This window comes from Squalius cephalus (genome assembly GCF_949319135.1).
Source record: "Squalius cephalus genome assembly, chromosome: 1".
NCBI lineage: Eukaryota > Metazoa > Chordata > Actinopteri > Cypriniformes > Leuciscidae > Squalius > Squalius cephalus.
The window spans coordinates 56,829,030-56,855,697 of record NC_137122.1 but is presented as its reverse complement, the minus strand read 5'-3'; the positions used below and the strand labels follow the sequence as shown (position 1 = coordinate 56,855,697).

Sequence of the window (26,668 nt, the reverse complement as noted above, 5' to 3'; positions counted from 1 at the left end):
AGCGTTTTTGCTCACACCCAAAAAGAAGCAAATTTGACAAGCTATAATAAATGATATGAGGGGTATTTTGAGCTGAAATTTCACAGACACATTCTGGGGACACCATAGATATTACCATAGACACCATAGATATTAGATATTATTTTTTTGTGATTATGATCTTTTATTTTCAATCAATAAACAACACATATCATACAGAGAGAGCTTTCTGATGAGAATAGAAATAAATTTAAAATGAAGTCAAATAAAAAACACACACACGCACAGAACACAACACACTTAACAAACACTGGCAGAAAACTCATATTGACTGTAGAATACTCAAAGAAGCTCTTTAAGGGCAGAGGCTATATTCATCCAGGTGTTTACAGTGGTTGTCTTTGCCTTATTGATCTTTGCAGTTGTACACTCAAGGCAAACCATGAAATGAAATGAGACTATCCAAAATTGCTTCAAGTGTGTATCTGGGGTTATCCACTGCTGTAAAATAGCTTTTTTTTGCAGCTGTGAACCCTGTCATCAACACTTTTTTGTCACGTAAAGAAAATTGGTACTTTGAATCATCATTCAATAATAGTAAACAGGGGTCCAAATCCAAATATAGACCTGTAAGATCGTGTAACATAACAATCACATACTTCCAGAATAGTTGAATCATTGGACGGTCCCAAAACAAATGTAGAAATGTACCAGTGGCGTCAGTGTTACAGAAACTGCAGTATGGATTGGGTATAAGTTTCATGCGATATCGCTTGTAAGGTGTGTAGTAGAAACGATGGATAGTCTTAAAATGAATAAGTACATGACTAAGGTTTTTAGAAGTAAGGCCAAAGTTTGACCACACTGTTTCCCAGTCTGGGTGGAATCCTAACCAAGAAAGTTCCAAATCCCATATTGATAGTATCTTTAAAAGCTTATGAACACTACTGAGTAAAGAGTTATAGATTACTGTGACCGCCCCGCTAGGATCTTTGACAGGATCAATCCAGCTAAACAGAGGGTGGTCAGTCAAAACAGAATTCCACGGCACGCCATAAGCTTTCATAGCAGATCGCAACCTCAGGTACAAACCAGTCCCGTCAAAAATAATGGAAAAAGTAAAAACCCCTTTAGACGACCACAAAGGGTAAACAAAAGGTTGTTGATCAGATAAGAAGTGAGCATTGTTCCATAAAGGTGAATGCTGAGAGAATTTCTTTGAATGGCCTATTGCTTTTTCAGCACTGTACCATGCAGCTAAAGTGGATGAAATAACATTACCAAATTTATGGTGCGAGTTGCGACGTCCTATACCTGTGAAGGGCAGATCTTGAAGTCTATGGGGATGTACAATAGCTGATTCTATGCTTCTCCATGGCACTTTACTGTCTTTGTCTGTCCATGTTCGCATAGCTCTAATCTGGATTGCCCAGTAATAAATCTGAAAATTAGGGAGGGCAAGGCCACCTTCTAATTTTGTGCGCTGCAAAACAGAAAAACTTATTCTGGGTTGTCTACCATTCCAAACAAATCTAGATACTGCAGAGTTTAACTCTTTATATAACTTGAATTTATCATTAAAACCCTATTTAATATACTTTGTGTAATTTTATAGAAGTGTCTCTTTATAATAAACACACATAAGTGAGCAGAGACATCTAGGCAAGTACGTGACACTGTTATTAAAATGGGCACTCTTCGCCCTTTTTTACGATTTGGCTCTATATATCAGTTTTATAATTTATTTATTTTTTGTCAGATACCATCTATGTTGAAATGAAATGAAAGCATGTGAACAAGGAGAAGCGTCAGTATAATACAATGTCTGCAATCATTAGCCCCTTTCACACAGCGCTTTGAACCCGGGAAATTGCCGGCAAATTGCCAGAACGCCTTCTGTGTGAACGCAAACATGACCCGGGATTGATGTCGGGACCTAGTAACATTGCCGTGGTCAGTCCCGGCCGTGGTCAGTCCCGGAACACGCACTGTGTGAACAAAAAACTTAAAAATGCCATGTCGTAATGATGATGCTGAAGCCGGGATTTTTTGCCAGCTAGTGAAACGGTACGTAATGCTCTAGTTTATGATCGAATCAGAGAAAAAAATGCACAAGAGAGAAATCGCAGCTCATAAGCAAACTTAAGACGCTGCTGAGACATTACGTCACGTCGATGTCACATGTTTTTACGGGATTTTTACGGCTTGTGTGTGAATGCACTCTCTGAGTCCGGAAACTCACTGGCAGTGTGAATGAACCAAAATTAAACGAACCCGGGTCACTTTATCTGCGGATTTTCCGGAATCTCTGTGTGAAAGGGGCCATTGACATTCACATTTGACAGTACTAGATTTCTCAGAGGACTGTTCAGTTTGTTGAAAAACAGTAGAAAATAGTTATTTTTCCATGGAATTTTTGGGAAAGTTGTGTGAGAAAAACACAGACATGGCAGATTCGGACATGATTAAAATCGCAAAGTATATCTGTGAAACACAAATTTCTCTAACATCCCCCTTGAAAACTTGTCCCTTCCGAATAGGGCTAAAGACACATTTACACGTCATGAAAGAAGGATTTTTTTTACCGTTGTGTTAAGGATCCACCAGCTTTGATGGTCAGCTTTTGGAAGTGGTGATAAGCAAACTGAATTGTTGGACAACTTCGAGAGTTGTGAGGGAAACATTTTGAACATTGTAGAGGAATTGCTTTAAGTGCCGTGTAGTCTCTAGACTCTGACGGCAGAAGGTCTGGACTCTATCACAGCTTTTCTTGGCCAAAGACCGCCCAAAAGGACGTCTGACTGACATGTAACGCAACTGATCACAGTTTGTTTTGTTCTGCGTCATGTTTAGGGGCATGACAATATAATGTTGAAGTCCCTACAATAATGCCCCTCACGGTCGACTGCCGCACACACATAATAAAACATATTCAAAAAACAAACAAAAAAACAAAAACAAACCTCCGTGAGAGATGCGAGACCGGTGCGTCTCGCAGGTGGCACTCATCAGTAATCACACGCTCTCTCACAGCCCTCTGCCTCATCCTGCCACAATTACATGTAATGCTATTTTTGTCTTCATTTCGAAATATTTTATATGTATCAATATATAGCCATACATGGCCAATGGAGATTTTGCAGTATATTGAAAAATATAAGCACTAGTTTTCCATATATAGAAATATATTATGTAATATATTGCATTATATTTTGTAGTATATTCCCATGTATTTTTGTTCCGTAAGGGGGGAGACATACAAATACTGCAATATTGGAGGGGAACAGAACCTTGAGGAACTTTATGTCATGAAATCAACTGGCCACAATAGATTTATTATATGTAAAAGAGGTTTATGAAACAAACACTTCCTTATCATTTTGGTTGTGGTATGATTTTAAATAACATATTTCAGTATTAAAGATATTTACATATTTTCTCTATTTTGATAAATGTCTTTTCTGTTTGTTTTAATGTTTTTTCAGTGGTGGGAGAGCTGACCAGATCAGATATGTGTCCTGTCAGACCAGCTCATCCTCCTCCTGTCAGAAACACATCAGTCATCATGACACAGAAGCAGCCCTGCAGCTCGACTCTCACCAACCAGTGCATGATGATCTGCAGAGAGTCAAAGACCGGCACAAAACCAGCATGAAGAACAGATATGAGAGGGTATTTGAGGGAATTAAACTACAAGAGAATCAGACCCTCCTGAACAGGATTTACACACAGCTGTACATCATAGAGGGAGAGAGTGAAGGAGTGAATGAAGAACATGAGGTGTTACAGATGGAGAAAAGTTACAAGACACTCCAAGACACTCCAATCCACTGCAATGACATCTTTGATCCTTCACCTGAACCAGGATATGAGGAGAAGAGAAGAGAGAAGAAAGACCAAATCAAGACTGTTCTTACTAAAGGCATCGCTGGAATTGGAAAAACCGTCTCTGTGCAGAAGTTCATTCTGGACTGGGCCGAGGGAAAAGCCAATCAGGATGTAGATTTCATGTTTGTGCTTCCATTTAGAGAGCTGAACTTGATTAAAGATTATCAGTACAGTCTTCACAGACTTCTGCTGGACTTTCATCCTGAACTTCAAGATCTGGACTCTGAGATGTATGATGAATGTACAGTTGTGTTCATCTTTGATGGTCTGGATGAAAGCAGATTGACACTGAAGTTTTCAGACAGTGAGAAAGTTTCTGATGTGACTGAGTCTTCATCAGTGGGTGTGTTGATGTCAAACCTCATGAAAGGAGATGTGCTTCCCTCTGCTCTCATCTGGATCACCACCAGACCAGCAGCAGCCAATCAGATCCCCTCAAACTACATCAACCGTGTGACTGAAATTCAGGGATTCAATGACCCTCAGAAGGAGGAATACTTCAGGAAGAGAATCAGTGATGAGCATCAAGCCAGCAGAATCATCTCACACATCAGAAAAGCAAGAAGTCTCCACATCATGTGTCACATACCCGTCTTCTGCTGGATCTCAGCCACTGTGCTTCAAAACATCCTTAAACAAGATCTCAGTGCAGAAATCCCTCAAACTCTGACTGAAATGTACATCCACTTCCTCCTCATTCAAACACATATGAGGAACCAGAAGTATGAAGAGAGAGATCCAGAGAAACTCCTGCAGTCCAACAGAGACGTGATTATGAAACTTGCTGAACTGGCTTTCAATCAGCTGATGAAGGGCAATGTGATGTTTTATGAGGAGGACCTGGTTGAGAGCGGCATAGACGTCACTGACGCCTCAGTGTATTCTGGGATTTGCACTGAGATCTTTAGGGAGGAATCTGTGATTTATCACAGGAAGGTTTACAGCTTTGTACATTTGAGCTTTCAGGAGTTTTTTGCAGCACTGTATGTGTTTTCCTGCTATTTACACAAGAACAGTGAAGTTCTGAAAATGTTCCTCACAGGAAAGTCCAGAACTCAGTGTGGGAATGTTCCTCTGGATGTGTTTTTGAAGGAAGCAATGAATAAAGCCTTGAAGAGTGAAAATGGACACCTGGATCTTTTCCTTCGATTCCTTCATGGCATCTCACTGGAATCCAACCAGAGACTCTTACAGGATGTGTTGATTCACACAGAGAACAACCCAGAGAGCATCAAGAAAATAATCCAAAACCTCAAACGAGGTCAAAAAAACAATGTCAGTCCTGAAAGATGGATGAATCTGTCACACTGCTTGATTGAAATAAAAGATAGTTCTGTTGTTAAAGAAATGCAGGCATTTTTAAACTCTAAAACAAAAAGAAAAACTCTTTCTCTTGCACAATGCTCAACATTGGCGAACATGATCCTGATGTCAGAGGAGGCATTAGATGAGTTAGACTTCATGAAGAACATCAAATCAAAAGAGGGGAAATGGAGGCTGTTACCCGCTGTGAGAAACTGCAGAAAAGCTGTGTAAGTGTGTAGATTTAAGAATATTACAATATGTAATATGTAAACATAATGTGAAATAAGTTGTGATGGAGGTTTGATGAGTATTCTCTGGATTTGTGTTTTTGCAGCAAATCTTGTTTTAATTTTCAACCAAATTAATACTTTTATTTTAATGAAATAGATTTTTACTTTGACTTGATCTAAAATAGATTTTTACTAAAAAAATAACCACCCTTAAAGAAAAAAAAAACAACCCATAGATTTCCCATGTTTTCCACGTTATCACAGATTTCACGTGGGAAATGTTCAAAAAACACGATTCCCATGTGAAAGTAAGTGATTCACGTGTTTTGCATGTTTTTTGGGTTTTCCTTTTTCAAAGAGTTTTCCTTTTTCAGATTAACAGCCTGTAATCTCACTGATCAGCACTATGGAATAGTGGCTTCTGCTCTACAATCACCAAACTCCCCCCTGAGAGAGCTGGACCTGAGTAACAATGACCTGAAGGAGTCTGGTTCAAAAGTGAAGCTGCTCTGTAAGGGACTGGAGAGTCCAAACTGTCAACTCAACATATTGAGGTTTGGCTTTCACATTGATTCAGTCAATATGTTCATATTCAAGTACAATTACCCTTCTAGAATACATAAGAAGAAGAATTTTATGGCATAACATGTTTATTGTGAAATTAAATGTTAAATGTTCAATTAAATAAAATTAAGTAATTTTTTTTGCACCAAAAGTAGGGTGTTTCTCAAAATCAAGAATGCAAAGAACAGACTTGTGTTCTTGGGGAGAACTCTCTTGCTAGTTGTTCTTGGAAGAATGAACTCACAAGGCGACGAGCACACAGAACGCTGCTGACACTTTGAGACGATGTGTTCTTGCTGGTATTGCGCAATAATACCGCCGCACAGACGCCGTCTGCAGTACCCAATCATAACGAGAATATTGACGATAACAGCCAGGCTTTATCGCCCAAGCCTACCCTCAGCTCAAGGGATTACTCTACAACTGTACACTACAATGTAATGTATATTCATAACAATAAAGCTACGCTTATGGAGATTCTCACTTCCGAAAACGTTTTAGCACATTTTCGATTCGCCATAAATTTTCGTAAAAATGCCAATATTTGAAATCTACACAGTTGATTTCTTGCATCATATGTTCTCAGAAGTGAATTTAGTGATGAAATAGCGTACGGAATTGTAGAAAAAAACGACTTGCTGTATTGACCTGCCTCTCTTTCCTCGAATGCCGAAATGAATGCTGGGATATTTCTGCCGTCAAGTTCACACAAGTTACCAACCTATGCATCCTAGGTAAAATGGGCGTGTCAAGAACACTTCCGGGATTTTTAACCGTTCTTGCCAAAATGCAAACTTGTGTATTGGGACAGTACTTGGGCAGCGACTGATGACGTTTCACAAGTCCACAAGAACACAAGTACAGACAAGAACGCATATTGAGAAACGGCCTTATATTTGCATTATATTAAACCTGTCTAAATCGGTCAGTTTTAGTACCGCAGCTCCTTTAAGACTTGTCAAAAATGTCCACTGTTATGGTTAGCTAATGTCTTTGCATAGGAACAAGTATCAATGCCAATGTCAGCCCTGAAAGATTGATGAATCTGTCATATTTCATGATTGAAATGAAGGATAGCTCTGTTGCTCAAGAAATTCAGGCATTTTAAACTCTAAAACAAACAGAAAAAGTCTTTCTCTTGTACAATGTTCAACATTGGCAAACATAATGCTTATGTCAGAGGAGGTAATGGATAAGTTTTAAGTCTTAAAAACCGCAACATTAAATCAAACAAGGGTAGATGGAGACTAGGGCTGCACGATACTGGAAAAAACTTACATTGCGATATTTTGTTTTTCTGCGATGTATATTGTGATATAAAACAATTTCACCAGATGATTTGAATAGCTCTATTTGAAAAGAATTAATAATTCTAGAATAATTGGGGTGATTATGTAGAGGAGTGAATCTGCATAGAAAATTATAAACAAATTACAAGAATAGATTAACACAATAGAAGAAAGATACAATTGAAATAAGCAGTGCTTTGTTTTTCAGGTAAATCTAAAAGTATTCATGCACATACATTGAATTATCAAATGTCTTCACTGTCTAAATGAAAAATAACTAATGAAATTAATTAATTAATTAATCAATTAATACAGTTTATCTTTTTTTAAAGCTACAAAAGTAATTTTCTTTTTCTCTTTTGTTGTTTAATCACCATTGGTGACACAAACAGCTGTGGGTATATTAGGCTGCTGTCTCTTTAATACAAATGCACGGACCTAATATAACATGCATCCGCTTTCTTTCACAATTGTTTACAACACATAACAGACTGTGTTTACGAGGATACTCGCAGAGACGGACATTTTGACTCAATTTTGCGTGCACATGTCCATTTAAGCTCAAGAGAAGGAGAACTGAATTTGGCATTCATGTGCTGTCTGCACTGCTCTGTGTGTAGATTTGTAATGGAGGTTTGACGAATATTTTCTGCACTGTATTTACTTGAAAACTTATGGAGACACCAGCATGCCTTTTAAGCAGAGCTCTTCTTTTTCAGATTAACAGCCTGTTATATTACTGATCAACACTGTGAAGTTGTGGCTTCAGTTCTACAATCTTCAAACTCCACTCTGAGAGAGCTGGACCTGACTAACAATGACCTGCAGGATGCAGGAGTGAAGCTGCTCTGTAAGGGACTGGAGAGTCCAAACTGTCAACTCAACATACTGAGGTTTGTTTCTCACATTGATTCATTCTATATGTAAATGTCCAAGTACAGTTCACTTTCTAGAATGTTTAAGAAGATGAATGTATGAAGTATTTCACATTGACAGTATTGCCTGAAAGTATTGCCTTATTTTTTAAGATATATTTTAATGTGCTACTTCCCAGGGTTTATTTTTATTTTTATTTTTTTAACTAAGATAAGAATCATCTTAAGATTTCCATAATGGTCTAATGTAAGTTTATATGGCATTTGGAGCCTAAATAAAATGGCCATAGTATAACTTTTTTTTTATGTTGTTTGAGATTCATGTTATAATGTTTATAAGTTAGTAAAAAAAAATCATATATTTGCAAAAAATATTATTTATATTATTTTAAACCCTCTGTCTAAAATGATTAGCTAATGTCATTGCATAGGAACAAGTATAAATGCTGCCCACTTTTGGATGCAAAGTTTTTGAAAACTTTTTCCATATGAAATAATGACCATTATTTACAGAAAGATTATGAAATTGTTTACTAACCCTTTGCAATATAGTTCCTGTCAGATCCAATATATTTAACTGCTTCAGCGTTCAATAATTGTTCTTTGTGAATTCTCAATTAAACTCTGCCTCATTTAAAACAAACAATCTGCAGTGAAATGCTCCAAACAAACATATAATCCTGTGGTGCGATCCTGGACGTCATGAAAACATGCTACATCTGTCTACTGTCCGCATCAAGTGTGGACCGCGACATTGATTATAACTGGTTTATATTTGTTTTTGACGCAATGTGATACAATACTGTTAACATTTGGGTTTGACAGGGTATCATTTCCAACATCCTCATAATGAGCCATATTAGCACAACATCTGCCAATCTTACCAGACTTCTTAATCTATGTAAAAACTACTTCAAAAGTTGCAGTTAAAGTTAAAGTAGGCGCTGTGTGGAGGCAGTCAGATGCAAATATCTGCAACAGTGTAATATCGCAATGTAGCAGAAATGGAAAAAGGGTAGTTTTGTAGAAATTTTTGAAGTCTAAAGCTCACTTTTTTTTTTTAATGGTACAATGAACTCTTATTTCAAAAGATCAAACACAATGGTGACATTACAATTGCAATTCAATTACACTGTAAGAGTGTTGAACGTACAGTACATTAATATTATAATAACAAACTGAGGTCATACTTTGTGATTTTAAGTTTAACATTATTCTTGTGCATGCACTAACACTGCGTGTTTTGTTTGTCAACAAAAGAGAAACTTTAACTGTCACCCCACATTTTGGCAAGTGGGGCATAAATGACATACCCAAAATAAAAAGGCTGCTGCTCAGAAGTCATTCTGAATAGACACACAACCAACATATATGTAGAAAGCCAACATTTGAGTTTACAGTTCAAGACTCAGAATTACTCAGACTGTTATTAAAATGGAGATATATAAGCTCAAGCATAAAAACTTCTTAATGCGGATTTTAGTCATATAATGTCATTAAAATGTAATATTTAGCATTTTATATTGAGCTATTCGACAAAACTGCTTGGTGTAATGTAAACGCTCTTTATTCATATGATTATACCCCAAATCCCATGAAAATCACACACACACCATATACCATTGTAATTGTGTGTTTATTAGCTTATTGTTTCGTGTGTAGAAATGTTTCTCTGGGTTTGTTCTTCACTGAGCTGCAAAGGAAGAAGTGTACAGGACAGAGTCATGCAAAAGGGCTGGAATATCATCATCTATGATGAGAGTGAGAGAGCGCTAAGATCATAACTGATGCAAACCAGGAAGAGGAGAGACAGAACTTGCAGTGTATGCTGTTTAAGCTCTTCAGATTGCATAATTCAGTGTGAAATAAAAAGAAATTGTATTCTGTATGACAAAATATTTTGCAACGGTAATAATGAATAAATATTTCTCAAAATATGCACACTTTTGTACTAAGAGCTCTAACGGACGCTGTTCAGTGAAGCTATGTGAACACAAATAAACCGGAGCAGATGTTAGTGAATATGAAATAACTTAATTATTCTATTCTAAATATAAAAAATTACAGATTTTGCACTCATATGACATATATTAAGAACCCAGTTTTATCATAAACAGTGGTCCAATATTGAAGCTTGAATCTGATTTTATTTTTTTATTTTTTTAATGAAATCAGATTTACAGCCCACTAACAACATTTAAATGTCTTAGTCACAACTTAAAATGTATTGATTTGTTCCTGCATTTTTTCGGTGTTGTATTAACAGTCCTGTATAAGGGGTTCTGCAGGACCCTCTGCATCCCATATCCTTTTTCCCTGCTGCTGTATCACAAATCATAGAAATAAATCTAAAATATTTTGTAAAAAATGAAGCACACTAACATTAACACTTTCTGTTGTTGTAGATTATCTGGCTGCAAGGTGACAGAGGAAGGTTGTGCTGTTCTGGCATCAGCTCTGAGTTCAAACCCTTCACACCTGAGAGAGCTGGATCTGAGCTACAATCACCCAGGAGATTCAGGACTGAAGCTACTCTCTGATACACTCAAACATCTGCACAAACTGAAGTATGTTAAACAGAATACATGTTAAGAATCATACTGTCTGATGTGTATCTTATTATATTTTAATTGCTGCACCTTCCTGCTGTAAAGAACAGAGTGTGAATTGTCAACCAGCTTGTTCTTTTATCTGATGTGGACGGACACCTGCATGCCTTTAACCAAAGTCACATTTTTCAGATTAACAGCCTGTAAACTCACTGCTCAGCACTGTGAAATTGTGGCTTCAGCTCTACAATCACCAAACTCCGTCCTGAGAGAGCTGGACCTGAGTAACAATGACCTGCAGGATTCAGGAGTGAAGCTGCTCTGTGCTGGACTGAATAGTACACAATGTCAACTCAACATACTGAGGTATTTAAGGGGGTATTCAACTCAATTTTGATAAGTACAGTGGGCAGCTCCACTTTTATCATTTTTCTGGTTACAGATGGTACTTTGTGTGGACAAATGTAAATGTGGTCTATTCTGATACAGATGATGATTACATGTTAATGACAAGTATCACAAAAAGTCATTGATGCTTGGGGAGGAAACAGATACTAAAAATAACCAAGAGTATTTACTTTTGAACAGGATAATTTGTCTAAATCAAGTTTTTATTTTGTCTTGGGGAATGCTTGGAAGGCTTTAAGACCAAACAGAATTATCTGCCCACTGCTCTCTCACTCCAGTGAGCTAACTTTGCAAAAGTGATAATCCCCTTTCAACGTTAAAAATCCCCTTTCAGACATTAATTTTAGCAAATCAAAACGTGATTATTATTCATGAGCCCAACAGCCAACCACACATTAGTGTGACAGATGCTATTAGCTACTGACAACATACAATCTACCTTAGACATAACCAAAAAGAGAAGTCGTGTTTGACCAGTGTAAGGTTATGTTTTAACACCTTAAACTGCACCACCTTTTGAACCCAAACTATAAAAATCACATGCCTGCACTCAAACGGTTGTCTTTCCTGAACTGTTTGGAGTATGTGCGTAGTTGTTGTATTTTTTTAAACAAGACAATTGGAGCTCTATTTTTCTATTTTATATATACTTCAAATTAATATATTTGGTTTTTAGAATTAATATAATAAAAAATAGTATAAATGAAACTATTATAAATGATTTTTTTCTTTAAAAAGATTTATTTAAAAACTTTGTCATCAAACAGTGCACTTGAGTTTTAGCTCCATCATAACTAAATTCACACATAACCTATTTACAAAAAAAAAAAGTGTTTTAGAGCCTTCAAAAAATATTTTTTATTGCCATACATACATGAAAACCAAGTTGATTGACAGTCATTATCTTTTGTCTCATAACATTCACAAATACTACACTGATGGCTAGTCATTCAGGCAGCAGACAGCATTCAGTCCCCAAAAAACAATCTTTTGTCTCAATACATACAAAGACATTCTGCTGATGGCAGGTGTCACTGCATACCGAATGAGCCATTGATATGATTTTGACATCACTCTCTGTGTCATTCTCCTCCTCACTTCTTCTCTAACACGTCCAGTACAGTTTTACAACATAAACGGTGCTCAGATTGTATAATTTCTTGAAGAACAATGATGGAGGGCAGATCGTTCAGGTGAAAAATGGCGTAAACTATGTAAACCAATAATTTCTCCTCAGGGTTCCCACACTTTTTGAAAGTACTTGAATTTCAGACACATGGATTCAAGGCATGGAAAGTCTGTGAAAACAAACATAGGTCTTTGAAAGGTCTTGAAACTTAAAATAAATTTAGTTTGAGTAGTATGGTGCTATTACAAAAATTGGCCTTTATGTGTTGCAAAAGCGAGAACGGAACAGCCGCTACTGATTGGGAGGAAAGCATAAAACAAAGCGGCATGAGTGGATGGATCTTGATCACTTGCAGGCAGCCCTGCATGATAAATGTGTGAGAAGCATGGTGCTATTTAACTAGCTCAGCGCCAGGGAAGGGCAAATTCAATGACGCTTGGCACAGTATTGATCTACATAAAAATTGGTTATTCAAAGTTCCAACTAATAATGCCTAATAAAGTAGTGTTTATAAGCTCAGCGCTGCTTTGTTTACAGAGGCAACCAGGGAAACCAATATAATTCTGCTGTTCCATAAGCGCCATCTATTGTCAGAGATTGAAATTGAATTTTCTTTCAGCACCACCCGTTTTTGTTCAGACCAATACGAAGATCGGCCCATATTTTCATACAGTGTTTTAAATGTTAACCAGTGGATTGATAAGAAGCTAATGTGCTTTCCAACAGTTTTTTAATTATTAGGTCTCTAGAATATTATATACAATCATATTTTAAAATAATGATTATAATCATTAAATATAGCTGCGAGCAGCGATTGCGGGCCCAAGCCGGTGGCACCGCCACCCTGGTGCCTTTAGTTACACTAAAGCCACCGGGGTGGCGGTGTCACCGGCTTGGGCCCTCCATCGCTGCTTGCAGCTATATTTATGTATGCCAGTTGGTGGCGCTATAACTTTGACTCACAATAGTTACATCCATCTGATCGGCCTCTTACCACGAACACACTGCTGAAGTTTCATCAAGATCAGTTAACGTATGCAGAAGTTATATTACTTCGTGTTTCTCTTTTCTCGCCATTGTTTCCTCGCCACGGCCAAACCGTTCGAGATATCAAAAATCCGTCCGGAATTTAGCATCCTCAATGTCTTGACTTCATGCTGACCGAGTTTGGAGGCGATTGGATGAATTCTCTTGGATGAGTACATTAAATTCCACAGCATGCGTTTTTCAAACAACCCATAATAGCCGACTTCCTGTTGGGCGGAGCTAATAACTTAAAGTGCGGAAGTTGTTCGGCCCGATGAGATCTATATGTGTACCGAGTTTCATATTAATTCATGCAAGCGTGTTTGATATATGGACCAAGTTTTCAGACCGTGTCCAAGGGGGCGCTGTTGAGCCCCCCTGCCACGCCCGGGTACCAGCTTCAGCCCGGCTCTGATGACCGTGGGTTCTGACCTGTGTGGAAAGTTTCAAGAGTTTTTGAGTAAGTTAAGGGCCCCAAAAGCCCCTGAAACCTTGAAAAACAAAGATTAAATGGAATAGACAAATCCCCCCCCCCACACACACACACACACACAGACACACAGAGAGAGAGAGAAAATTCTCCAGAAAATCCACATTCAAACCAAAATATCTGACTTCCTGTGGGTCTGAGGTTATGACTGTAAATTAGAAAGGTGTCCTGCTTGATGAGAACAATACACCCACCAAGTTTTGTGATTCTAGGAAAAACTAAGCCCCCATTTTTGACTAAAGGTGGCGCTACTGAGCCATTCCACCACACCCGTTTCTGAAACTTTGCACATGTCTACTGTATAATAAATGTGATGTGTCTGTCGAGTTTCATGCATTTTCAAGCATGTGAAGAGTCTCAAAAGCATCCAAAAAGAATATTAAAGTTTGATGTGTTGCCACGGCAACAGTATCTAAGATATCAATAATCCTTTCACAGGTCTACATCTGCCGTGTGTCTACATTATACACATAAAGTTTTAAGCAAATCGGGTAAAAATAAGAAAGTGATTTCAAAGCATTTTGAAAGTGACACACTTCCTGTTGCCAGTTGGTGGCGCTATAACTTTGACTCACAAAGGTCACATCCATGTGATCGGCCTCTTACCACGAACACACTGCTGAAGTTTCATCAAGATCAGTTAATGTATGCAGAAGTTATAACACACTTCCTGTGTCCCATTATTCGCCATAAATTCGTTTCCTCGCCACGGCCAAACCGTTCGAGATATCAAAAATCTGTTCGCAAGAATTCATCCTCAATGTCTTGACTTCATTCACACCGAGTTTGGCGGCGATCGGATGAATTCCCTAGGAGGAGTATTTCACATTCCATTGTATGCGTTTTCCAAACAACGTATAATAACCGACTTCCTGTTGGGCTTTTGTAAAACTTAGAGCACGAAAGTTGTGCGGCCCGATGAGATCTATATGTACTGAGTTTTATATTATTACATGCAAGCGTGTTTGATATATGGACCAAGATTTCGGACCCCATTCCAGGGGGCGCTGTCGAGCCCCCCTGCCACGCCCCGGTACCAGCTTCAGTCCGGCCCTGATGGCCGCGGGTTCTGACCTGTGTGCAAAGTTTCAAGAGTTTTTGAGCATGTTAAGGGCCCCAAAAGTGGCAAAAAGGCAAAAAAAAATAATGAAGAAAAAAAAAAAAATCCTTACGAAAACAATAGGGCCTCCGCCCTTTCAGGGCTTGGGCCCTAATAATTTTGACATCCGATTTCTTAAAAAAATTGTTTAAAGGATAAATGTGTTTTTTATCAATTTTAAATATTTTTTTTTACTTGTTTTTGTCCAAACTTGTATTTGTGGTCCGATAGAAGGCAGCCATATGATTTCTATGAAATGTGATGAATATGTGCAGTGTCTTGGCCACATGACTGCTCGAATGTGCGTAAGAGATTCAAATATTAATCAATTTATTCTAAGTGAGTACAAGCAATTCTTAAAAAGTATTCGCGTAAATATATTTGCTTTTTCTTTGGTGATTTGAATTTGTTATCATTGTACGCTCCTGAGTGTGTCATAGAATATGGCGGCGACTACCCAGAATGCAATGTGCAATGACGTAGTTTCCCAAACTCTATTGAAAAAGGCCTTATAAGCCTTAAAATTAATTTTTAAAATCCCTACATATTCAAAAGTATTTGTTAACCACCTCTCCAAGAGTATATTTTAACGCCTAACAATTACCTTATCCATATTACATTTAATTGCAAAATGTTCTCCCTATATTTTAATGTTTTAAAATATATTTTAAATAATATTTAAAACTAAAACCAGTGTGAAATAAATGTTAAAAGCAGGATTGAGAAAGCAACAAACTGCATCTATGGTTTAAACCCAATCTCTTAGCAGTCAGTTTCAGAAGCTTGTCACTCGTTAAGGGCTACCTATAGCAATCCATGGAGCAAAAAGGTGCAACAAAATATCAATATTAACAATAAATAACAAATTGCCCATCTCATGTTAACAAGTTTATAAAAAAGAATAAAGTCTGTGAAATAATTTTCATGATTTTTCCTGCATGCATATGTCGCCAGATTAATAGTGATTAACAGCAAAGTTCATTTTAATACAGTCATGACAGTTTCATATTGTGCCCATGCCCAACCATTCAAGATTTGCTATATTAATGTCCCCAATCATCTTGTTTTGGTGGTGGCACATTTTCACTGAAGTAGTTGAGCAAAATGTTCTATGTCAATTGCTCCAACAAGATTCGCCGACTGCAGTGAATATATACACTCTTTTTTTTGTTAATATATCATTACCTAGAGAGATAATTATACAAAATTCAAAAAGTAGTCAAAACATCTAACAGAACGTAAGTTGTTAATTTTAATTAACATTATGTGCTTATTTGCTTTTTTTATTTTTTATTTAACTAAATCTCAATATTCATCTTTATTACAGAAGATACATTACAAAACAACAATCTTCTAGATACAGCCTACAATCTTCACATGTATAATGGATTGTCACCTTATAAACAGTCCTTTGTGTGGTGGAACAAGCAATGCTATATAGAAATATATAGTTAGCATGTTAATTTAATATTTGTTTTATTATTTTATTAGTTCATTAACTAATTATGTTAACTCAACTAATTTAAGAAAAAGAGCTGCAGTTGTTCCATGTCAGACGGGTGGGTTCAAAATAATTACTTTGTTAATAATTCGTTACACAAAACTTTATTATATTAAACATTAATCAAAAATGATTCACACATTCACAAAATCCAAACATTCAGTGTAAGAGTAAAAAAAATTACATAACATTATTTTTAATTTGTTAATTTGTTAATTGTTAATTGTTTAATTTGTTAATTTGTTAATTGTTAAAGTTAATTTGACTCACAGCTTATATAGTGTTTTGACTTCGACAACCCAACTGCATTTTTCTGCAAACTTGCGACTAGTTAACCTTCTAAAGAAGGCGTAATCGCTTGTTTGTCTGTTTTTTTGTTTATTGAAAGTGTTTTTTATGTCAGCTGAATGTGCGGAACACTTTTCAGAGAAGATAAGGCAACGTTTTTTAGCACAATTCACACCCAGCGGTAATTCAGGAAAAAAATCTCAGAATGCTCCACGTGAAACTTTGGTCTTCCGATCTTTTACCATGGTGTCAATTCTCAATTGATTTTGATTAATATGCACGAGGGAGCGAGAGAGAGCAAGACAGTTTGAAGACGCTGAGAGTGCGCGCGCGTGGCCGGGGCTCTCTCTCGGCTCGTTCTTTCAGTAACATGCGCCCTGTCACAAGTGCAGCAATCATCTACATCACTCACCTATCAAATAAGGCTCTGGCGGGACAAAAATTCGCTTTGGTGGCCTTAATATGAACATTTCTGATTGTTTAAATCATCAGCCCTCAGGGGCCTCCTTAAAATGTGGGGCCCCAGGCAATTACCTGCCCTATTGCGACACCTCTGACAGTAGGTCTTTGATACGGTCTAGATTGGCAGTAACAAACTCACCTTTATTGTCTTTATTGTGCTTGATATAAAATAAAAGGTGCTTTAAAAAGTAATTGAAAGTCCTTGAATGTGGTGTCCACAAAAGAGTGTGAACCCAATGTCTCAAGCACCATCAGCCAACCATTCTCAAAATTCTGTGAAAAAAGAAAGAGAAGAAATTGCATTTTATTTTGTATATGGTTGCAACAACATTTGGTTCTATTTTTTAAGTGCTATTGTTTAAAAAAAATGCTTGATTGATATTTAAAATGGTGTCATATTGTGAAGAGAGGCTGATGAGATTTATAGCACGTTTCCATGTAAATGAATGTTGTAAATCAAAGTGGACTTGTCTTTTGCATGTGTGTATTTTGGGTTGAGTGTATAAAGGTTAGTTGTCTATGAACATCAGGACTACAAGTGTGCTTAATAAACAAATAGCAATATACACTAGACCAGAAGTACCAGTCCCGTTCCTGTTGATCCACCTCCTGCAGAGATCAGATCCAGCCCTGATTCAACACACCTGTCTGTAATTGGTGCTCCTGAGATCTTAATTAGCTGCTTAAGTTGTGTTTGATCAGTGTTGGAGCTGAACTCTGCAGGAAGGTAGATCTCCAGGAACCGTATTGAGCACCCCTGCACTAAAATACATTTACTTGTATGTGTGTGCACATGTACATGGGTGGGATAAATTCACAGTATGTCCACCACCTAAGTCACTACTACACCACTGTAAATAATGTAAAAATAAAATAAATAAAACTGTGTTCAACTAACAAATAGATTATCACATTATTAGCGTTGTCTTTGAAAAATTGTAATTCTTTTTACAGTGCCGTCATATTGCAATAGCATTAGATTGCTTTATTGGATTTACATTTAAATAGCAATAAATAACAATATAATAATAATAGTAGTTGTTTAGTCATTTTGAATGGTGGAAAAAAATGGATTTCCTTCTTTTTTGTCTTTAGCTGATCACATGTTTGCATATTGATGAGAACATAAAATCTACAATTAAAAATCTAAAATAAAAATGAAGCACACTAACATGAACACTTACTGTTGTTGTAGATTATCTGGCTGTATGGTGACAGAGGAAGGTTGTGCTGCTCTGGCTTCAGCTCTGAGTTCAAACCCTTCACACCTGAGAGAGCTGGATCTGAGCTACAATCACCCAGGAGATTCAGGACTGAAGCTGCTCTCTGATACACTCAAACATCTGGACAAACTCAAGTATGTAGAGCAGTAACAATCATCATGTCTGATGTCGAGATAAGTTTTTTTTTTTTTTTTTTCCTCACACTGCTCAAAAAGCCCAGTTTATATTTATAATAAACAGCCTGTAATTAAACAGTGATGTACATGGCTGACAGTGCTTGAGTTAAAAAAATATATAACTGCATGTGAATTGAAACACAATTTTTTATCAGTAATTTGCATATTGCCATTTAATATGTAAGAGATAATCCTTGACTAGAAGTGCATTACAATATATAAAGGCAAAGCACCACCTGAAACGAAGCAAAGTGCATTAAAGCTGTATAATAGACACCTAGCCATGGATTATCCCGCTTATGCCATTGTCTAGTGTTGCACGATATGCAGTGTTGGGCAGTAGCGTCGCTACAAGTAGTGACGTTACAAGTATTTACAAGTAGTGATACTACTAGTTTAACTCCATTTCTCAGTAGTGTGGTGGTAGCGTCACGGTTTTCTGAATCAAATTGCTTTTCAGTAAAGCTCTTTTTTTTGATCAAGTGTCCACACAAGCTACATTTTCCCAAGAATTTCTAAAGCTCAAGCTCAAATCGGAAATACTACTGCTATCACTGATGCTGGATCAGTAAGTGACGGTGACTTCTTCTTCTTCGTGTTTTACGGCGGTTGGCAACCATAGGGCCATATGATTTCGTTCCTGCTATGCGGAAAACCGAATTTACTGTATAACATGGACTTTGTCAGATCTTGGATGAAAAGTAGGTCAGTAAACTTAAATAAAATCGCGATAAAGACTAGTGTCTGTGAATATTAAGCCGCATAAAGACTATTTAAATAGGAATCATGCATGTTCTGCATGTCTCTGTGAATGAATGGCGCAGACGTGCGCGGTTTCATTTAACACACACACACACACACACACACACACTGAGGCACGCATGACGCTTGCAAAGTTTTCAGCCTTCATTTGAGAAAAACTATCGTCATATCATAAAAACGCATAGCTTTCTCTCACACACAAAATAAAAGGTTGGTTTAACCTTTGAAGAAAGTTTTGCTTAAATCATTACATTTTAAATCATTGGTTATTACAATTTAATTAAACCATTAAAATGGAATCAATTAAAAATGAAGTAAGACCTATAGTCTAAGCTAAGATATAGGGCCAGATTTAGGGCCAGCGCAAACCCTCTTTTGGTGTTAAAAAACTACTATCAGGATGTACTAAAGCAGGGGTGCCCAATAGGTCGATCGCGATCTACAGGTCGATCGCGATCTACCAGTCGATCGCAAAGACAATGCTGGTAGATCGCACATCATTTTAAAATATGCTTTTGTTAAATTTGAATAAAAATCAATATAGCATTGTCCTTCCTTCTCCTTTTAGTTTCTGTCTGACTTGCACTTGACGAATGAATTTTGACTAGGCGTGATTTTTGTTTATTCGGTTGCCATGACAACTAGCCTGCTTCTGCTTTCCAGCTCAAGAGCTTCGGAGAACAGAGCGCGAAATTGTGAAGCTAACAGTATTTGGAATCGGTAGCGTACACAAATGACATTCATTCATTCATAAATTCTTCTAACCATTTGAAAATTATCAAAACACCGGTCCACCATGACTGATGACAATGTGGAGGCCTGTTTGAGACTAGCTATCAGCAGCTTCTGCCCGGATTATACAAAACTGTCTGATTCCAGTCAGTGCAAGTCATCAGAATAAGGCAAAATGCCCTGGCTATTGTAATCTTTTGAGCTGTAGGTATTTTGAGTTTAGTGTTAAAATTGAATATCAACAATGAACATTTATTATTATTTTTCTCCTTAATTACAAGATTACATGCAGTAGTAGCAACAAGCATTTGAAGTGTATTTTTTTATTTTTTTTATTAAACTGTGTTTTTTAGTTGGTAGTTGGTAGATCTCATTGTGTTGATCATTTTAAAAGTAGATCATCAAGCAAAAAAGTGTGGGCACTTCTGTACTAAAGACACACAGTGAAAAATTAGCGCTGAAAGGCGTGGACACAGTTATTTTTGTGGCTGACCTTATTGTATATACATTTGTTGGAATTTCCCTTTCAGATGCAGAATTTATAGGAGGAGAGTATTTAAATGATTCACGCAAGGTGATTTACTAAAGTTTGCGCTCATCAATGTACTGGTGTTTGCACCATTATTTACTGCCGAAAACAAGCATGTCTTAAACCAGATGCTAATTTGTCCTTCGGATGTCCTTCGGATGAGACGTTAAACCGAGGTCCTGACTCTCTGTGGTCACAAAAAAATCCCAGGATGTCTTTCGAAAGAGTAGGGGTGTAACCCCGGCATCCTGGCCAAATTTACCCAGTGGCCTCTGTCTATCATGGCCTCCTAATCATCCCCATATACTGATTGGCTTCATCACTCTGTCTCCTCTCCACCAGTAAGCTGGTGTGTGGTGGGCGTTCTGGCACAATATGGCCATATAAAAATAGCCAAACGAGCTTATTGTCAGGTTTATGTTCTGTTATGTGGACCCTTATTTTGACATTCTCTACATTTCACTTCACTTCCTGTTTAAACACTGTTTAGTTTCGGTTACATTGGTCACTGAATATGTCGTCGGTTTTTTGTGTATGCTGACCACATCGTAACACTTATTTATATAGCAACAAATAAATAAATAGATAGTGATAATACTGCATATCGCGCCACTCAAAATTACAGCAAGGGAAATTCCTTCACTGCGACAGCCCTATTTAAAAAAATAGTCTTCTGAACACAAATGAACATCTTTTTGATGAAATCTGAGAGCTTTCTGACCCTCCATAGACAGTCTGTGTAACTGACAAAACGCTTCAAAACGTTCATAAAGAGATCGTAAAACTAATCCATATGAGTTGAGTGGTTTAGTCCACATTTTCTGAAGAGACTCGATCACTTTATATGATGAACAGATTTAATTTTTCCTATATTCACATATAAACATTCATCAACTCACATCAGTTGTGTGTTAACGGAAGCTCAAGTATGTTTGCTTGACGCGTGTGAGAACCAGTGAGGTTCAGTCGTGTGTTACGCAGCACACTTTAACTTCTGCAAGAGCTTACATCATTACATCAAGTTACATCAAGGGTCAAATCAAATAGAAATGGCACTATATAGTAAAACTTTACAAAAGAATAGTAGAGCAGTAGAGTTTCTCGATGGGTTCTCTGTGTTTACAAACCGTCTGTGTGTGTTTGTGCTCTGATGTCTCCTGAATTTGCAGAGCGTCATGTTTTCATTCGCTAGTCTCTCACCACAGATTACACACTCATTCTCACCTTGTTAGCACACACATTTTCCTCTTCTCCCTTTGCTACGTCCTTTTTTTTAAGCTGCATCTGTCCATTCCCACTCTCACGATACACAGCTAAAAACTCTCGACATTAAGGAAGTTACTTCTCTTTTCATATATAAACTAGGGATGTCATGGTACCAAAATTCTAGTAGTCGGTACCGATACCATTAAAATTTTACGGTTCTCGGTACCAATTTCGGTACCACAGCAAAATCTGTTGGAACTATTTTTCTATTTTATTTAGGCTAACTATTTGTAAAAAAATATTAAATTCAATTCAATGACTTATTATGAAGTAAATTATACATATAAGCACTGAAGGCTACATGCTGTTTAAACGTAAATAGTACTTATAAAAATATCAAGTGAAACATAAGCAACCTTCAAATGCACACATTATTATAATTATTATTAGTTGTAGTATTTTTAATACATGGAGACGTGGCTAAATCTACTGTACAGTAGCCTAATATAATTATTTCTGTCAATTTCTTCAAGTTAAACCGAACTTTTATTTTGACGGGTTGCCGTGAAGACCTTTGAGTTTCTGTGTATGTATGATATGACGATGGTTTTTCTCAAATTAAACGGTAAAATGCTCATGAAGTGACTCTCAGAGTGGCTCTGGAGATGAATTTTTATCATGTCATCATATCGTGAGGCAGCAGAGACTGAAAACAGCGCGAGCGTCACTCGTGCTTCACTGTGTGTGTTTGAGGTAAATGAAACCGCGCGTCTGCGCCATTCATTCAAACAGAGACAAGCAGAACATGCAGGGTTAATATTTAAATAGTCTTTTTGCGGTTTAATATTCACAGACACTATATATATATATTGTGGTATATATCGGCTACAGACAGTGCTCCTAGTAAAAAAGTTAGTCTGGAGCCGCGCGCTTAGATAAACACGGAGCGACTGAAAGCAGCTGCCGAATATACCCGGTACTCGGTAACTTACTACCGGTAACTTACTACAGAAATGCTGGTATCGTCACATTTTAAAAATTTCAGTACCGACTTGGTACCGGTACTTTTGACAACACTAATATAAACTATTATTAAAATATTCAAAATGGAATTATTTATCATGCTCCTAAGAGGAGTTTTAACCCAATATGAAAATCACCTTATTATAATAGATCATCCTTCTGAGTTTTACGATTTATGTTCTCGTTTTCTGTGCTTGGACCCCTAGTAATAATAAGTGTGGCCACAAATGTTAGGTCACAAAATTAGAAACGTGTGTGTGTGTGTGTGTGTGTTTGTGTGTGTGTGTGTGTGTGTGTGCAGGTTTGGCTGTACATGTGAGGGCCAAATGTCCTCACCAATATAGTGAAATAGTAAGATGACATTTTGATGACATAGCGAGGACATTTTACTGGTCCTCACCAGTTAAAAATAATATAAAATGAATTAATCTTAAATCTAGTGTTTCTGTGTTTGGGAGTGAGGCTTAAGTTGGCCTTGGCCATAGAAAATAGCATTAACCTGATATGAAATTAAAGGTCTATGCAATGTCCTCACTAATATAATGGAACATACTGAGTGTGTGTGTTTGTGTGTTTTCTAGTGTGGATCACGGAGGAGAGATCAGGATGTCAGCAGGACCACGCAAATGTAAGTCCACAAACACACAGTTTTAGTTTTTGGTGTTTTGTTATTGGCTTGAGAAAGCTATTAAACTTATTATTATTAGTGGTGCTTGCGAAGCTAGCACGCACACACACACACACACACACACACACACACACACATACAAACACTCTCTAACACTATCTCTGTCACTAGGGTTGCCAACTTATGGAAAGGAAAATAAGGGACAATCGTGTTTTTTTTTATAGGAAAATAAGGGACAGAATAATGGACACTCAAAATATTTGTACTGTACCACACAGTGCATCATTTCAGCATCTGCAGTTAAATATGTGTACAAGAGATGTATAAAGGTTCTCAGACAAACACTTTTGGGTCATTTCGGAAAAATCAACCAAATTTCAGAAACTTTTCCGGCTCATTTTTTATTTTGTTAAAAGAAAATATTCTGAAAAAAGACAAACGTAAATGAAGAAGAAAGCCAAAATATTAGGCTACATGTGATGGATATTTACTGAGTAATTTACAGTTTTGTAAAATGGGTCAAAATGACAATTTTCACCTAAGATTTGGAGTCAGATTACAGGGGGGTTACACTGCAGCATTATTTTACTTTTACACAGAGATTGTTAGGTCTATTGGTTGACTTCAGCCATCTTGGTTTCATTATAGCTATGCCAACGCTGACATTTTAAAAATGGGAAAAAGCACTACTTTTGTTTTTTGCCCAAAGTTTGCATGCCTGCAACTCATATTAAAAATATCTTAATATCCTTTTAGATTCTAATTCTTAACAAACTTTCTTTTGGTTTCTTAATTTTTAAGTCCCAGTATAGGGATGTTAATGTGGCTCCATGAGTAAATTAGTTTACATTTTCAATGGTCGCACATTTTCTGAAGGACAAATACTGTTGAAACTAGAAATGTATCTTTTTTTTTTCTATCTACACAATTTAACATTACTTAGTGCCTTAAATAGTATTTTTCCAAAGTTTGTGTGCCTGTAACTCTAAAAGTAATAAAGATATCTTAATATCCTTCTATATTCTCACTCTTAATAAACTTTTCTTTTGTAATCTTCATTTTAAAGGCCCTTCAATCCCATAGATATAATGTGGCTCCATGTTCAAATTGTTGAATTTTACCCATTTTCAATATATTGCTATACCAACGAATATTACTGTATCATCAACCTCTATTCAAAACAATAAACAAACTTCTTTTTTTTTTCTTTTTTTTTTTGGTCAGGAAGATACATAGATGGCATAAAATTTAAAAGCACAATAATTAAACGTCTTTTTTAAAAAAGCATTTAAACAATGGCACTTAAATTTTTTAACTAGGCCTGAATGTTTTTGCAACCATGTATGAATAAATGAAGAGAACTTAGATGATTAGTATGGGCTGCTTTTGGTACTTGAGATTTTATTGGTTATTTTGTGTTTCAATAACGAGGTCCAAGTAGCCTACGGTACAAGTAACTTTAATGTAAAATGTTTTTCTCTATTTAACATTAACTTACATTATACCATGGTCTGGGTGAATACTCGATTCTGATTGGCTGCAGGGTGTCCGTTAAAAAGTGATAATGTACACCTAGGAAAGGCGTCCCCTCAATTTGCCTGATGACAGTTCTAAATGATTGCGCTGGCTCAAACTCACTGATCAACTGCTGCGGTCGGGTCGCTGTGGCCACGTTGCTTGGCAACGCCTGTATACGGGAGATATTAAATAGTGCGCTCGACTTAAATAAAAACCCTCACGATTTTTACGATATTTTATAGTAACCATGGTATACGCGGGTTAATGCCCTTCGAGGTGTCCATTATCAGGTTTTAATGGACCTCCGCTGCGCGTCGGACGGTTCACGCCTCGCCGTCGTCCATTAAAACCTGATAATGGACACCTCGTCGGGCATTAACCCGCTTATACCATGGTTACTTACGAAAGAAAGAAATAGTTAATCAATTAATAACACTTTAATGTGTTTTAGAGTCAAAATCGTGAGGGTTTTTATTTATTAAGTCGAGCGCACTATTTAATATCTCCCGTATACAGGCGTTGCCAAGCAACGTGGCCACAGCGACCCGACCGCAGCAGTTGATCATAGTGAAAGATTTTTGATAACGTCTCTCCTCAGGTAGACTGCATTGCATTGCATCTCTCTCTCTCTCTCTCTCTCTCTCTCTCTCTCTCTCTCTCTCTCTCTCTCTCTCTCTCTCTCTCTCACTTACTCACACACAGACACAGACACACACACACACAGACACAGACACAGAGATGCAGGGCCTTAGGAATGACTGATGGTTTGTCTGGATAAGACTCTTATTCCTCGGCTGGGATCGTGTCGGTGTTTAAAATCTGCTCTAGTTGTTGGAAACTCTGTAAGTGTCTAAGAATGTTTCAGTCGTTAATGTGTCTCTGGCTTTAGCGGTAAAAGCATCTGATCAGAACAACATGGGTGTGTTAGCATGAGCTCTGCAAATTAGCACTCCAGTAAAGTCACGTTTATTTATATGGCATTTTACTCAATAGATTGCTTGAAAAGCAGCTTTACAGTATTAAACATGAACAACAGTGTCAGAGCCTCAGATTATCAGAAGCACAACTTCATTTCCTACTATAAAGCGGCTCTCCAGTGTGTTCATGTCTTCCCCCGTGGAGATCTTTCCTCGACAGCATCAACAGATGAAATGAGTCAGAGAAGAGTTCAGTGTGAAAGAAGGCGGAGCCTCAGCGCACGCATCATATTACGTCATCGTCACGCGACCAATCAGCAGAGCTCGTTTTGTGACTTCAGAGTTTTTCTGTTTGTCTGAATATTTTGTTGATTGTCATTGTTGAGATTCATGCGATTCTTGATGTCTGTGTGAGTCTACATGATCCTGTCTAAACTTTTTCTGCATTTTCATTAGTATTGGCATGTGAAATTAACAACTAATATGAACTAGTTTAGTCAGAGATTAGACTCTGGTATCAGTGAATCACTAAATGATGACCATCATCACTAAACACTGACCAACATCTGATCAGTTTCTCTGGTGTGTTTGCCGTAACACACGTGTGTCAGAAACACACAGTTAAAGCAGTCAGAGAGAAACTAATGTTCAAAACTCGAGAGTCGAGAGCAACTAAAGCAAACACTGAACACAACTTTAATATCAACATCAACATCTGAACTGATAATTCTCAATAAGAACTTCAGCATGAAAGAAATAAAGTCTGTAATAAGTGGAGATGCAGAGATCTTGAGAGATCTGTGAGTGTTTAATGTTCGGATGGGGTTTAAAGTGTGTGTGTGTGTGTGTGTGTGTGTGTGTGTGTGTGTGTG

The 26,668-nt window shown here is 37.2% G+C and overlaps 1 protein-coding gene across 4 annotated transcripts in view; it reads left to right on the top strand.

Moving 5' to 3' along the window:
* The window catches only part of LOC307155419 (NACHT, LRR and PYD domains-containing protein 3-like), a 117,735-nt gene that overhangs the window by 34,211 nt on the left and 56,856 nt on the right, over window positions 1-26,668 (top strand). Inside the window, exons 4-10 of one of the 4 annotated variants that reach the window (XM_079866023.1) lie at window positions 3,465-5,399; window positions 5,777-5,956; window positions 7,975-8,148; window positions 10,536-10,697; window positions 10,872-11,045; window positions 18,278-18,439; window positions 23,315-23,361. In XM_079866023.1, coding sequence (XP_079722149.1) covers window positions 3,465-5,399; window positions 5,777-5,956; window positions 7,975-8,148; window positions 10,536-10,697; window positions 10,872-11,045; window positions 18,278-18,439; window positions 23,315-23,361 — 2,834 coding nt within the window. The remainder of the gene's footprint in view (window positions 1-3,464; window positions 5,400-5,776; window positions 5,957-7,974; window positions 8,149-10,535; window positions 10,698-10,871; window positions 11,046-18,277; window positions 18,440-23,314; window positions 23,362-26,668) is intronic. The other 3 variants (XM_079866020.1, XM_079866021.1, XM_079866022.1) reach the window with 3 other exon arrangements.